Source organism: Mus pahari, chromosome 10, assembly GCF_900095145.1.
Source record: "Mus pahari chromosome 10, PAHARI_EIJ_v1.1, whole genome shotgun sequence".
NCBI lineage: Eukaryota > Metazoa > Chordata > Mammalia > Rodentia > Muridae > Mus > Mus pahari.
Genome location: NC_034599.1, coordinates 62,303,411 through 62,318,759, shown reverse-complemented (window position 1 = coordinate 62,318,759; position 15,349 = coordinate 62,303,411). Strand labels below are relative to the sequence as shown.

General features: G+C 45.7%; 1 protein-coding gene across 4 annotated transcripts in view; it reads left to right on the top strand.

Moving 5' to 3' along the window:
- Tln2 (talin 2) overlaps positions 1-15,349 on the top strand; it is a 415,939-nt gene that overhangs the window by 275,318 nt on the left and 125,272 nt on the right. For all 4 annotated transcript variants that reach the window (XM_029543558.1, XM_029543557.1, XM_029543559.1 and 1 more), the window contains 6 exons: positions 1,145-1,353; positions 1,852-1,950; positions 7,892-8,059; positions 9,534-9,828; positions 12,069-12,235; positions 14,191-14,319. In XM_029543558.1, coding sequence (XP_029399418.1) covers positions 1,145-1,353; positions 1,852-1,950; positions 7,892-8,059; positions 9,534-9,828; positions 12,069-12,235; positions 14,191-14,319 — 1,067 coding nt within the window. The remainder of the gene's footprint in view (positions 1-1,144; positions 1,354-1,851; positions 1,951-7,891; positions 8,060-9,533; positions 9,829-12,068; positions 12,236-14,190; positions 14,320-15,349) is intronic.

Here is a 15,349-nt window from a genome sequence, read left to right as displayed (position 1 = left end):
TCTATAAAGGGTCTGGAGATGTCAGGCATCCATCCTTTGCTTATCTGGTCCAGTAGTTGTGTCTTCTGGGGTGGCCTGACTCCCAGCCTCATACCGTCTGGTGAGAGCCAGAAAATACTTGGGCTTTTGTCTGTGGTGTACCAGTGTTTTCAAGAGCAGAGGAACCCCTGGGCTTGGGGTCCTGGGATGCAGATGCATGCTTCAGAACTTGAGTTGAGTATATTTGTGTGTGGAGATCAGAGAACAACTTTAGAAGTCTCTCCTCAAGCACTCCTTTTTGTGTTGAGATGGGTATCTCCTCGGCATGAAACTCTACAAGTAATCGAGATCAGCTGGCCAGGGGTCCAGGGGTCTGTCTGTCTCCACTCCACTCCACCAGCATTGGGATTACAAGTTTATACCACCGTGACTATGCATATATGTGTGTGTGTGTGTGTGTGTGTGTGTGTGTGTGTGTGTATGTATGTATGTATGTTCTGGGGATTGAATGTGGGACTTTGTATTTTCAAGGAAAATGCTTTGGTTTTTTTTTTGTTTTGTTTTGTTTTTGTTTTTTTAGTTACATCAGAGTGAGGCAGGGTTACATACAAATGCCACAGTGCACATGTGGAGAGCAGAGGATGAGTTTGATAGATCTCTCTTTTCACTGCTATGCTGTGGGGAAACCTGTCAAGCTCCTTTACACACTGAGCCATCTTACTGACCACTACTTTGAATTTATATATATACATACATATACATATATATATATATATATATATATATACACATATACATATATACACACACATATATACACATACATACACACATACACACACATATATGTATTGAAATTTTCATATAAGTGTACTATATTTTCATAATTTCCAACCCTACCCCCAACTCCAGTTCCTTCTAGTCCCCTTTGCTTTAGAATTCTAAAGGAGCCTTGTTCACTGTTTCAGTATGTGAGAATACCTTGGAGTCAGGGTGATGTCCATTTCACTGAGCTCCTCAGAATTCTATCTATATTTGATACCTGCCTGATGGGGCATAGGCTCCTGCTAATGGGAGTTTTGAGAAGGTCTCATCAGGCCTGCCTACTTCCTACCAAGCTAGACACTCCTCGTCTGTCACCATTCTCCTTTGGTCTTGGTCTCAGGTGACCCCGCAGACACTGACTACACAGCTGTGGGCTGTGCAATCACTACCATTTCTTCCAACCTGACCGAAATGTCCAAGGGGGTCAAGCTGCTGGCGGCCCTCATGGACGATGATGTGGGCAGTGGGGAGGATCTTCTCAGAGCTGCCAGGACCCTCGCGGGGGCCGTGTCTGATTTGCTGAAGGCTGTGCAGCCTACTTCTGGAGAGGTGAGCCCTAAGGACACTCAGTCACACTCAGATGACACATATGTATCCCTTCAGGTCTGTGGTTGGGGCTCTGGCTTCCTAAAAAGGTGTCTACCATCCTGAGAAAATACCACCAGGTAGAATGGAGAGTTATCGAAGCGGGTCAGATCCTGTGACTTAACCCTTGGGGTGGGGAGAGGTGCTTCTGGTAGGAAGCCATTACGATGAGTACACAAAGGGCACACCTACTGGTCTGCAACCGTATAAGCCAGCTTTGTTCTGATTGCGCAAGACCCATTCGTTGGAAATTTCAAGCGCATCTGCCTGTTACTGGATGATGGGAGTTTCCTTGCATCTCACCAGGATTTATCTTTTTCCTCCTATCTGGCATACAACCGGAGATCTTCACTTGTGTAGAGGAGGTGCTGTTCTATTGGATCCCTCACTAGACTGATATGTGGTGAGACGTGGGAAGAAAATTCATTTTCTTTCCAACCAGATCGTGTTCTCTGTTTGTAGCCTCGGCAGACTGTTTTGACTGCTGCCGGAAGCATCGGCCAAGCTAGTGGAGACCTCCTGAGACAGATTGGCGAGAGCGAGACGGACGAGAGATTCCAAGTAAGACCTCTGCAGCTCCTCAGTCTCAGAAATGTGTCTGAGTGAGGAGTCTGACTTCACAGGGAGGGCGTTTCAGAGAACAAGCCCGGTCTTCCTTGGGTTATTGAGAGTAAACTCCAAGGACATGATTTGAGTAGGGAGATCTTTTCGTGTCAATTAAATATATCTATTTTTAATGGGGAAAAAAAAAACAGGCCACTGATATTATATATCATCCTCTAAAACACTTAACCTTTCTGGTTGTTCACCAGTTTCTTGGACGTTTTATAAACATAAAAGTAGATACAGTTAATTGTAAATCCCTTTGTATTGGCCACTCGACCTCCATACGCACCATTCTCAGCAAATCTTGTTTTATTTTGTGGGGAGGAGCTTTCAGTGGACTCACTCTTTTGTCGTTTTTTTACTTTGTGTTGGCTTCTTGGTATGCTTGCATATATGAGCGTGTGTGTGTGTGTGTGTGTGTGTGTGTGTGTGTGTGTGTGTGTGTGTGTAGTCCAGAGGTCAGCCTCCGATGTTGTTTCTCAGGATAGTGTCCATCTTGTTTTGGGTTTTGAGATAGTTTCTCACTAGGACCTGGGAATTGTTGGTTGAGGCAGGCTCCCTCGAAGCCAAGCCCTAGAGCTCTGCCTCGCTCAGCCTCCCCAGTACTGCGGTTACAAGCATACACCGCTATGCACACTGAGTTGTATCTCCAACTCTGGCCTTTACTTCTTAAGAAGAGTTTTCTATATTATTGTAGTTCTTAAAGTAAGGTCTGGGTATTTAATTCAGGCTAATCCACCAGCAGCGGATGCCTGAGCTCAGATCTTGCCATGTAGGAAGGCGGAGAGTTTGGGTGGGGTCTGACAGGGAAGTCATCTGTGTGATCCTTGCTTTTTAATACTAGAGTCTTATACTGCCCGTCCTCTGCTGAGCAGCTGCTGCTACTGTTTGCAGCTGGCTTGATTCACTGCCAGTTTCACCACATGGAAGCTCGGACAGTATCTCAGCTTGTCTGCTCCCTCCTAACCCACAGCACTGTAACAGTGTTAAGACTAAGGCTCTAGGCCAGGGTGCACTCTGCTCGTATACTTAGGAGCCAGGAACCCTTATTCCTTTTTAAAGTCTCTGATTTTGCAAGTAATACGTAAGTCCATCCCCATTAGAATATTACATTCCTAAACGATGCTCCCTGAAGGATTCCCTTATCCAAATCTATCAAGTTCATTGATTCGATTGGAGTTCACTACACTGTTTTTATTTATGTAAGAGTGTGTGTGTGTGTGTGTGTGTGTATACATGTGTATGAGGGTACCCTCAAGACCTCTTTTTATCAAATGCTCGATACCCTAAATACATCCTCCCCACAATGCAAGAGGATGGATGCCTTTTTGCTACATCTCCTTTGACCATCTCTTAATTGGTTAGTGACATCATAATATTTTCTAGAAAAAGATCAAATACCTTTCCCTCCCTTAGCTTCCCCTGGCATTCTGTTTTTTTACCTCATGGGTGGCCATTTTGCATGACAATTTATTTTAATTAGGGTTCCTGTTACTCTGACAACACACCATGGCCAAAGCAACCACCACGATGTACAACGTCCACAAGCAGCACACCATGGCCAAAGCAACTTGGGAAGGGAAGGGTTTATTTGGCTTTTGCTTTCACACGTAGTCTGTCATTGAAAGAAACCAGGACAGGAACCAAAGAGGGTAGGAATCTGGCGGCAAGAGCTGATGCAGAGCCCATGGATGGGTGCTGCTTACTGGCTTGCTCCATTGCCTTGCTTTCTTATAGAACCTAAGACCACAAATCCAGGGATGAACTCATCCACCCATTGATGAGCTGGGTCCTCCCTCATCAATTACTAATTAAGAAGATCCAATGAAGGCGTTTTCTCAATTGAGGTTCCCTCCTTTCAGATGACTATAGCATGTGTCAAGTTGACATAAAACTATCCAGGATACCATTTACTCTAGAATTATAGGGACAGGATGTGTCACATAGAGTAAATCATGATTGTACATGTGAAAGAGAAACATACACTTTCGTCCATAGAGGTATCTATGTCTCCTCCCTGTCCGTCTTGTGGTTCTAAGACCACAGAACCCATTCATGGCCCTGAGGTTCAGGTCACATGTTCATGCACGGTATAGGCTGGGTGCCAGTCATAGCTTCCTGGAGTCATTTCTATACCAGAATTTCCAGGAACTGCTTCACTATGTAGAACTCACTGCAGACCACATAACACACCCCACTGACCCCTGCTTTTGTCCCCATCCTGAGTCCTTTCCAGATCACCATGCGATCATTGTGCTGACTTTGCATTTTATATGGTACAGACAATTCTCCTAGATAGATATCCCTTAGGGGGTTTGTCAATATTAGATCCAGCTGCTGTTGGTTGGCTTCAGTATCTTTAAATACTCGATTTACTTTGCTCAGAAATATCGATTTTGGGGGGTGGGGACTGGGGAGACAGTTCAGTCGGTGATGAACTTGCCACCAGAGCATGAAGACCTGAGTTGGATCTCCAGTGTTTATGTTTACAACTGTGCATACATAGTTGTAGTCTGGTATTTGTAAAGTCAGGACTGGGAAGACAGAGACAGGGGGGTCCCCTGTGACTCACAGCCCAGCCGAGTTGGCAAACATCTGGTCAATGAGAGACTCTGTCTCAAAACAAAAAAAAAACAAGGTAGACTGCTTTTGAGGAATGGCACCCAAGCTTGTGAGTGGTCTCCATACTCAAGTGCACACCCACAAAGCATACTCGACCCGCATTGAGGGTGATGGAGGCGATGCTCTGGATTCCCATGAGGCATGTGACTTGCCCTGGCAGTTTTCTGAAGCTCTGTATCCTCCCTCTTCCTCTGATGGATTGTTTCCACTGTGCTCAGGAGCAGGCCTTGCCTCCTGTTTGTTTCTCTATGGCCATGCTAGGAGGCAGGTTCAGAGACAAGGTGGGATGTTCCAGAGGGTGGGGTGTGTAGATGGGGACAGTGTAGTAGGGCAGTCCCCCCAAGCCTCCCTCCTGCAGCCATGGCACCACCTGGCACAACAGGATTTCCGCTCTGTTTCCCTGGGTCTTGAGTCCCATGGCGAAGCTTCTCTTGGGTTCTCAATGTACCTCGTGTTCCCAGAGCTGACAAGGATTTATTTCACACAGGCTCCACAATAATGGGTTTATTGAGAAGTTTGACAAAGACTGGCCAGCAGCTATAACTGTAGTATCCCATTCTTTTCCTGATTATATTTGGACAAAATTAATAGAAAGAGAATTTCTTTCAGTGACTCGAACAAAGTCCTTTGTGACAAATGTGGTTGTGGGTGACCCAGTCTTAGTCCCTGTCTTAGTGAGGGTTTCTATTCCTGCACAAACATCATGACCAAGAAGAAGGTTGGGGAGGAAAGGGTTTATTCAGCTTACACTTCCACATTGCTGTTCATCACCAAAGGAAGTCAGGACTGGAACTCAAGCAGGTCAGAAAGCAGGAGCTGATGCAGAGGCCATGAGGGATGTTCTTACTGGCTTGTTCAGCCTGCTCTCTTATAGATCCCAAGACTACCAGCCCAGAGATGGCACCACCCACAAGGGGACCTCCCCGCCTTGATCACTAATTGAGAAAATGCCTTACAGCTGGATCTTGTGGAGGCATTTCCCTAGCTGAAGCTCCTTTCTCTGTGATAACTCCAGCTGTGTCAAGTTGACACAAAACTAGCCAGTACAGTCCCTGTATGAAGGAATGTCCTGGTCAGCTTCAGAAAGCTATGTTTAAAAATCTTGTTAGTAATTTGTGACATCCAAGTTGCTTTTAACCTGAATTTAGAGGCAAATGTCCAAGATCTGTGAGGGCGGTAAGGGGACAGCATACTGGGAACAACTGGTAGGTGTGTGTGCAGCAGACAAGCACCCCTCGACTTCTGAAAGCTCCACGTTGTTTCACAGCCTTTTCTTGGACACCCAGCTACTGTCCTAGACCCATGAAAGGCCGCAGTAAATGGATCCTTTGAGGGCACTTAGGTTGTGCATGTGTACCTCTGTGTGCATTTGTGGTGGGGGTGTGTGTATGAGTTCATGCTGACCACTTCACCACTGCATACATGTGGAGAGACAACTTGGGGAGTCCATTCTCATCTCCAGCCATGTGGGCCCCAGAAAACAAGCTCTGGTCATGACACCTAACAGTCAGTGTCTTTCCCAAGCAGCCGTCTCTCCAGCCCCCAAAGCAGCTTCTGTAGCTTATTTGCCACTTTTTAGAGTTGCCTGCATCGAACATATTCTTCACTCCTGTAAACTACACAGGCTGGACATGCTTTCCGATGTATTTTCTCATACATCTTTCATTGTAAAGAGCCGATGGGTACCCTTGACATTTAGGACAAAGCATGCTTTTTTATATTATCTGACGACTATCTGAAGACTTCTGACCACATTTACTCTGGAGAAAATCCTTGACATGCTTGCTCAGAGTAACAATGGCTTGGATGTCAGGGAAGGCATTTCTAAGTCAAATAAGGTGCTCCCAGTATTTGCAGTGCTGAAGTAAATTAAGTGTAAAAGTGGTTCTTCTTCAGGTCAAACAGATGGGTGATAGATCTGGTAGTCCAGACCAAAGGATTGTCCCTCCTGCAGGCAGAATGCCTCTCATAAGCTGAACTTTAAACTCTCACAGTCCTAGCAGCTGTAGTTAGACATGGTTGTTGTGTTGATACAGGGTTTCATGTTGTCTAAGCTGTCCTACCAATTAGACTAGCCCAAAATGACCTTGAAATTCAGGTCCCCTACCCCACCTCCCAAATGCTGGGATTACTGGCAGGCACCACCATAACTGGTTCATAGGCATGGTTCCCAGGGCTTCATTCATATCTGCTGGGCAAGCAGTGTACCGACTGAGGCATACCCCTGCTCCTCGGCATCTTGCCATAGTTAATGTATGCAGGTTCTCTTCTGCTTTGCATAATCCAATCCCTATGCAGAAGGTTCTGGATGCTGAGAATATGTTCAGAGTAGTCTCGGGCTTTCTGGCTGTAGGAATCGGTGCCAGGAATTTGTGTGTGTCCTACGTTGCCCTCTGGAGGCAGAGGGACTGCTGACTTTTGGATCATAACTCGGATGCTCGTACAAGCTAGGCATCCGAAAGATTGATTTTCAATTTATTCTCGGGCGTGGTGATTTGGAGGCCATGATTTAATGCCTACGTATTGCAGTACTGGTGGCATCTGAGTGTCTCTTCAGCTTCTCCTGATGTCACACATCCATCAAACATACAAGAGTCAAGGATCAGTGTGAGAACGTGAATGTGAACCGCCAGTTAAATCCTTCCTGTTTCCTGTTTCATTTTTTTATTTTGGTGCTTTCTTTGTGTGGGGGATTTGGAGGATCTATATGTGTGCTTATATATGTCTACACATGTTTGTTTGGCAGGCATGCACATATGCGTGCACATGTGCACCAGGGTTCAATGTCAAATGTCTCGGTCACTCTGCATCACACTTTTTGAGACAGAGTCTGTCTCCGGATCAGAAGCCAGGCTGGCTGACCAGTGAGCACTAACGATCTGCCCGTCTCTGGCCTGACATGTGCAATTTGCCAATGGTTTTTGTTTTGTTTTGTTTTGTTTTGTTTTTGTTTGTAATGTGCCAGGGATCCAGCCTCAGGTCCTGCTGTTCGTTCTTTATTGACTGGGCCATCTCCCAAGCCCTGACCTGTTTTATGTTGAAACCTGTGTTACTCAGTGTCTCCGGGGACACATTTTGTTATCATGATACAATTTTTCCCCCTTTGTTTCTTACAAGGATGGATTGTCCTTTCAAAAAATAAAGGGAAAAAAAATCAAGGTAATGAAGGTAAAAAAAAAAAAAAAATGGAATTTTAATAGAAAAGTTGGGTGAACTCCACACAGTTTCAGTGTTTGAAGGGTGATAATAAATAACTTTGGTCCCTTTGTCTTAGGATGTTTTAATGAGTCTAGCTAAAGCTGTTGCCAACGCTGCTGCCATGTTAGTACTGAAGGCAAAGAATGTGGCCCAAGTGGCTGAAGACACCGTCCTACAGAACAGGGTGATCGCCGCAGCCACCCAGTGTGCCCTCTCCACCTCGCAGCTTGTGGCATGTGCTAAGGTAAGCCAGCTGGCGTGCCACCCTTCCTACAGTGCCACACCCTCTCACCTGCCCCCAGTCGTCCAGTAGCCCAAGCTTTACAGCTTGCTTCAGATGTCTTCTTTTGGGGAACAGGAATAGGATTTTTGTTTTGGTTGGTTGATTGCTTGGCTGGGTTTTGGGGCTTTTGTTGATGTTATTTATTTATTTTTTTGCGTGGGGGTGGATACAAGGTCTTACTATGTATCTTGGTTCTCCTGGAACTATTGGGAGGCTAGGCTGGCCCTGAGCTCAGAGAAATGTGTCTGTTTTTCTCTCCCAGGTACTGGAATCCAAGTACCAGCACAATTCGCCATGACAGGGTCTTGTAGAAGCACTCTAATTCTGCTTTTATTGTTGGCTCATCTGTTGTTAGATGCAGATTGCTGGGACTCCCTTTGGGCCTCTCAGTGCATCATATTTCCAGTGCATAAAAGAGTCTTTGAATTCTGGAGGCAGAGGCAAGCAGATCTCTTGAGTTTGAAGCTAGCCTTGTCTACTAAACAAGTTCCAGGATAGCTAGAACTACACAGAGAAACTCTGTCTTAGGAGGATGGGGGAAGCAAAAAGAAGAGGCTTTGCAATTCATGGCACAGCATTGTAAAGGGGCTCGTACTGAACCCACAGCTTCTCGGGGAGGCCCATTCATCCTGACACTGTGAGCGGCTCCAGGGTGTGTTCATTGTGTCAGAATCACCTGGTTGGGGTTTCCTGGCACTCCTGCACACTGCACACCATTAGCCTTCATTTACTGATGAGAAAGCTGAGGTGGCTCAGTGTTAGTGAGCTGCTTTCAGCCCTAGAAATAAGCAGTGGAATTGGGGTTCTGACTTAGACCTGTCTGATCCCAGGTGCCCTTCTACTCCATCATCCGTGTATGCTTCTCTGAGGATGGGAGGGGCCTCTGCTTCTGGGCAGTCCATCTCCAGCTTTGTAGATCAGTGATTGAAAGACGGGCACTCCCCCTCCACCACACACCCTAAATCCCTCCCCAACCTCCCCCAATAGAATTTGGAGCATCCAGAGGCATCCTTAGCCATCCTCCTGCTGGTCCTCGAGTCCCCAGGTAACTGACAGACTTTCCCTACTCTTTGAGGAAACACAGGCAGCATTTCTAATGACTCCGGAAAACATGTGCAATTCTTTTAGGTAGTCAGTTGTCTTACCTCAGCATAGAAGATTCACTTAGGGTATCCTAAAAGGAAAAGAATATAATTAGTAGCTCTCGGGACTTTGTCATTATTGAAGTACCAGGCAATGAGACCTGCCATGCATGACTAATTAGCAGGATTTCTCAAATCACAAAGAAAGTTTAAGAGTGTAGAGGTTACCCCATTGGATGAGTTGGGTCCCTGGTATGTGTGCTGAGTGAGGCACAGAGGGACCTGAGGGAGATGCCAGACACCCTGGGGCACCAGGAGCATCCACTGCAGTAAGCCTGTCTGTGTCTTCCCAGGTGGTGAGCCCCACCATCAGCTCTCCCGTGTGCCAGGAGCAGCTGATCGAAGCTGGGAAGCTGGTGGACCGCTCTGTGGAAAACTGTGTCCGAGCCTGCCAGGCAGCCACCGGTGATAGCGAGCTCCTGAAGCAGGTCAGCGCGGCAGCCAGTGTGGTCAGCCAGGCCCTGCACGACCTCCTGCAGCATGTGCGGCAGTTCGCCAGCCGAGGCGAGCCCATTGGCCGCTATGACCAGGCCACCGACACCATCATGTGCGTCACTGAGAGCATCTTCAGTTCCATGGGCGATGCTGGTGAGGCACTGGCTTGGGAGAGGAGGGATTGGATGGTTTGGGTGTTCCTCATGGTCACGGTCACTTCCTAGGTGACCTCTGGAGTAAGGAGCAAGAGCAACAGTGCATCTTCCTTAATCTAAAACTTCCTCACCGTGGCACAGAGAAGATCCAGGAGTCCCGGCAGTCTCTTCCAGGGACACAATTCAAAATGTCATCAGAATTTCATTATTTGAATTCACAATTTTAATAAGCCCCTTTTGTCCTATATACAGGGCATAGTTGGTAAAGTCAGAGCAGCCACCAAAGGAAGCAGGACCAAAGCTTGGAATGAAGACATTTATTTAAAGGTCCACTAGGAATCTCTCCCAAGGTCACTGTAGAGAACCAGGAGGGACAGCAGACAGCAGATGGGACTGAAGGAAGGGCCCAAGCCACAGCCCTTGTTAGCGTTTCCTGGGGAGGCATAGGGTGGGATGTTTTAATATACTGTAATACACTCATGCTGCAAATTGAAATTATATATGCAGCGTGCCTCTTCAGTTTATTGAAAATTAAATTCTGAATTCATCCAGTCACTCTACCCTCCGCATCCCTGGAACTGACCACTTCATTCCATACTCATCTGTGGTAAAATGGCTGCTGAAGTGGACAGGTCGGCCTACCATTGTCACCTCAGGGTTCCTCTCATTTATCAGAACATCCCTACCTTTCAAAGGTTGTGTGTAGAGGGACAGATGAAGGCCCTATCACAGTATATATAAATATAATCATGTTCTGCATATGAATTTTTCCATGTCCACCTATACATCTGATTTTTCATGATAGTACAGCATTCCATTTTGGAGGTGTCACCATAGCTTAACCGATTACCGGTTTTTCAGTGTTAGGGCTCAATCCCGGGGCTTTGGCTGCAAGCCCGGCACACACTGCACCACTGAGCTTAGCCTCCAGCCCTTTGACTGATTATCTCTTAATAGGTATTTCGTTTCCTAGTTTGTTTTGCTTTTACAAAAATGTCCCTACATAGAACCTTCTTGAAAATGTATCTTCATTTGCCTTTGGAGTTTTATTTGTGCTGGCAACGCCTTTCTGTGGAGTTGCTCAGCCAACTGATACATGGATCTTGAAGTTTAAACTTCTTAATGAGATTTCTCTCCAAAAAAGGATTTGCAACCCTACCAGCTACCTGTAAGAAGTCTGCTTTGCCATACTGTATAACAACTTCTGGGTGATGGTCCTTTTGTTTGGCTAGCTTTTGGAGCCAGACTCTCTTCTGTAGTCAGGACTAGGCTTGACCTTGTGATACTGTGTGTTGGCCAGTGATGTCCAGGGATTCCACGTGTGTACCACGGACCTGGCAAGTGTTTGATAATTGTTGGGAAATTTTTCTTGTGTTCTTTTATATGCTTCTTAATTTACTAACAACCCTGGAATGCTGTGTACAATTGGATTTTCTGCTAATCTCCTTTTTGGCTTATTTTCCATAAACCTTTTATTTTAGAATAGTTCTAAGCTTTCCTTAAAGGTTGCAAAGGGAGCAGAATCCTACCTCTCCTCTTCCTCCTGTTTCTAACCTCTTCTTCTATAACTGGTGACACATTTGTCAGAGCATTCATGGGCATGTCCCTGTTAGCCACCCATAATATTCGAATATCGTCATTTTTCCCTGTCTTTTTTTTCTTTCTGTCCTACAATGCCATCGAAGTCCCCACACTGAATTTAGCACATGCCTATATGTATAAAAACTTGTCTCCCCTCAAAAAAAAAAGCTTTGGGAGAAGATCCAGTCATTTCCCTAGGGTGGTTTCATTTGTAATGTTATGTCTTAATAGCCTCCCCACTTCCCAAGGAAAGTTGAAATAGACTTTCATAAAGTCACATGAACAGCAAGGACAAGCCATAATAAAAGCTCCAGACCTGGACCTGAGGGTGTCCAGGTCAGTTTGGTAGACTGCATGGCTGGTGTGCACAAAAGCCTTGGGTTCAGCTACTGGCACCTCACAAACCAGGCATGGTGGAGCAGGCCTCTAATTCCAGGGCTAAGGAGTTAGAGGCGAGAGGATTAGGGAATCTAAACCGCCCTTGGCTATGCAGGGAGGCTGACCTGAGACACAGAAAAGCCTATTTAGAACAAACAGCAACAGGAAATCAAAACAACACAGAACAGACAAACAAACAAAACCCTCGTGACCACTGAGATCATGTTCAGACAGAATGGTGAATAAAAGCCCACCCACACTTACTGTCCTGTCCTCTAGGTGAGATGGTGCGCCAAGCCCGGGTGCTGGCCCAGGCCACATCAGATCTCGTCAATGCCATGAGGTCAGATGCGGAAGCTGAGATTGACATGGAAAATTCCAAGAAGCTCCTGGCGGCTGCAAAGCTCTTGGCTGACTCCACTGCCCGCATGGTGGAAGCTGCGAAGGTGGGCATTGGTCTTTTGGCCTGAAATGTAAACACTATCGGTGCTAGCATTTGAAGCTTACCTACAAAAGTGAAAGATGGAGTCTGGATTTCTCCTCGTTGAGAACTTTGAATAGCTTTGTGACACCTAAGGTACTTAGGGTAGGGGAGGAGTTGTTGAACACAAGAAAGAGATGCTGACTTAGTGCAGATGGCAAAGCTACTAACGCCAGCATCCAGCATCGTGGGTTCCCTCATTGCTGCAAACAAGTTGCCTAAGGAAAGGACGAGGGATTTATTTCGGCTTGCAGGTTGAGGGCACAGTCCTTCATGCTGGCGGAGCAGCTGTAGCTGGTCACATCGCATCGCTGGTCAGGAAGCAGAGAGGTCCATGCTAGTGCTCAGCTGTCTTTCCAGTTTTAATTTAGTCTAGGACTCAGCCTGTGGGATGGGGTTGCCCACACTTACAGGGGGACTTCCCACCTACATAATTTAGCCTAGATACTTCCTCACACGCGTGCCCAAAGGGGTGTTTCCATGGTGATTCTAAATCCCACCGTGGACAACCATATTACGAATCGTATTTTGTCTCAAGGGGAGAAAATGAGTACTATCTCCCGGTTTTAACCTTTCCTGACATTAGAATCTTATGTATCTAAGTAAAACGGACAAGATGCTAAGGACAGGTTCAGCTGAAGGACCAGGGAACTAGGGCTATGGGCCTGCACAAAGTGTTTACGGCTGTATGGGTACCATATTATTCTGCCAGCCAAGAGCATCAGCTTCGCCCTTTGAAGTTGGGTACCAGCTGTTTTTCTCAGACAGGATTTCTCTTCACAGCCTTTAACAAACTTCCCTTGGGGTCATTCTGTAGAAACTACCCCTGTGGCCTCCCCACCCCTCCCATCATGCTCCATCCAAGGGCTTCTTTTCCCAATGGACCCTTCACTTTCCGTATTTACTTTTGCCTTGGAACATTCCAGCCATGCTGTGAAGACATGAGCCATCAGGGTGTCTGTCATACCAGTTAAGATAAAATCATCTGTGAGAAAGACATGTACATACATGTTTTTCTCATATCTGATAAGGAGGGATCTATCGGAGCCTCTTTTGTAAATTGATCACAATAGCATACACTCCTATCTGTCACTCTGAGTGGTCACTCTACACACTACATTACAGGAAGTGGCTAGTAGTCTCAGCCACAGCTCCCTTTCCAGGCTACAGAGCATTAGAGGCCACTCCCTTCCTCTCCCATACCCTGACGCTTCTCACTGTTTTCTTTCCTTTATCTGTCTGTCTGCCCTCTCCCTCCTTCCATCCATCTCTGGTAGAGACCATTCTGGTTTTTTTCTACAATGAGAATTACTTTTTTTTCTTTTTCTGTATTGCCCATTTAATGATTGACATAATAGTAATGCAACTCAGCAAAAAGGGAGGGGTTTTTCATTTTTGATTTTTGTTATTTGTTGTTGTTGTTGTTGTCGTTAAGCAAATGACACTCACAGAATTGTTCATCCTCCTGGAAGAAAATTATAAGGGCACTTCATCTTACAAGATTTGTAGAACTATACTCCAGACTAGAATAAAATATATTTCTTTTTACTTAGATTTTTAGCTGATACATAAATAAAAAGCATACTTACTAAGTGGGATATTATGATAATGCCTCAAATGTCTTTGAAGCCTTGAGTTTTTGAAAATTCCAGCTACGAGGTAATTTGTATAGACACCCAATGTGATTTACAGTGCTGTTTCTATAATTATGTGCAGGTTTGATCTTTAGTGTATGAGGATAGTGTTTATGGGGCTGGGGATGTGACATATCAACGCAGCCTGGTCGTACACAGCTGTTACCCTAGCTTGTGGCTTTCCATATTAGGCATGATTAGGAAGAAGTAAGATTCAAGGTATGCCCTGAGCGATTACAGCCTGCTGTCCCTGGCTCACTTGAAGTGTCTGCTTCTACCTTTGCAGGGAGCTGCAGCCAACCCAGAGAATGAAGACCAGCAACAAAGGCTGAGAGAAGCTGCCGAGGGTCTCCGAGTAGCAACCAACGCCGCTGCGCAGAATGCTATTAAGAAAAAAATCGTCAACCGGCTGGAGGTCAGGAAACAGGCTACACTTTAGGGTGCCATTTGTGATTGCTAAGGGTTACCTAGGGGAAATAGCCAACTCACCAAAATGATACCTATATAAAGAGTGCCAGATCAAAGTCAGCAATGTTGGATCGTTTGTGACTATAGCAGAAGTCACACAATTTGAAAACTTGCTTCAGTTCAGGGCTGCCAAAGGCTTGGGTTCAAAGGTCAGCCTTCAGCAGTGGAATGCAGTGTTTTTGCGGGAAGATTGGGGGCCTTTTTTTTCTCAGCATTAATGGATACATTCAGCAGGACCAGTCATGCTAAGTTCCCATTCTGTGGGAGGCAGTGAGTTTTGTAGGCTTCCTGTGGAATTTTAGGCCAGAGCTAAGGAGCAGGGTGGGACTGAGAAGGGAGGCAGAGTGAACACTTCTGTCATTTCTTCTCAAAATATTTATTCCAGTTAAGAGTTGAAAATAATAGGCACAAACTACATAAAAAAATTTTTTTCTTTACATGGATGTCTATACGAGACCTCCAAACTAAAATGTGGAGGGATAAAGGCCAAGCTACCTGTCTGTCTAATGAGGACTCCCTCTAATGGCCACCTACTAAGCTCTGGAGGAAAATTAGTCTCCTTATTAGAAGGAGACAAAATACTGAACTGGATTAATTACCTCAGGGGGGATGTGTCCCATCTGAGCTAAGGCCTCTGGGTTCTGTGAGAGGAGACACACAGACACTTCCATTGATGCTTGACATAAGGGGCAGCCTGTGCTTCATGAGGGACATTTTCTTTCCCTAGAACATTAAGACTGCTGCTTACCAATGCCATCTCAGCATTAACAATTGTCTTTTGTCTTTTAAATTTCCATTTATTCTTTGGTAACTTCATACATAAATGTATTTAGATCATGCCCACACTCCAATCCTAACTGCTGGACCACTTCTCTATATCCATTTCCTAACTTCATGCTGTTGGCCCAAATGGTTGTTGTTACTCCCCCTCTTCCTCCTGCTCCTCCTCCTCCTGCTCCTCCTTCTCCTCCACCTTC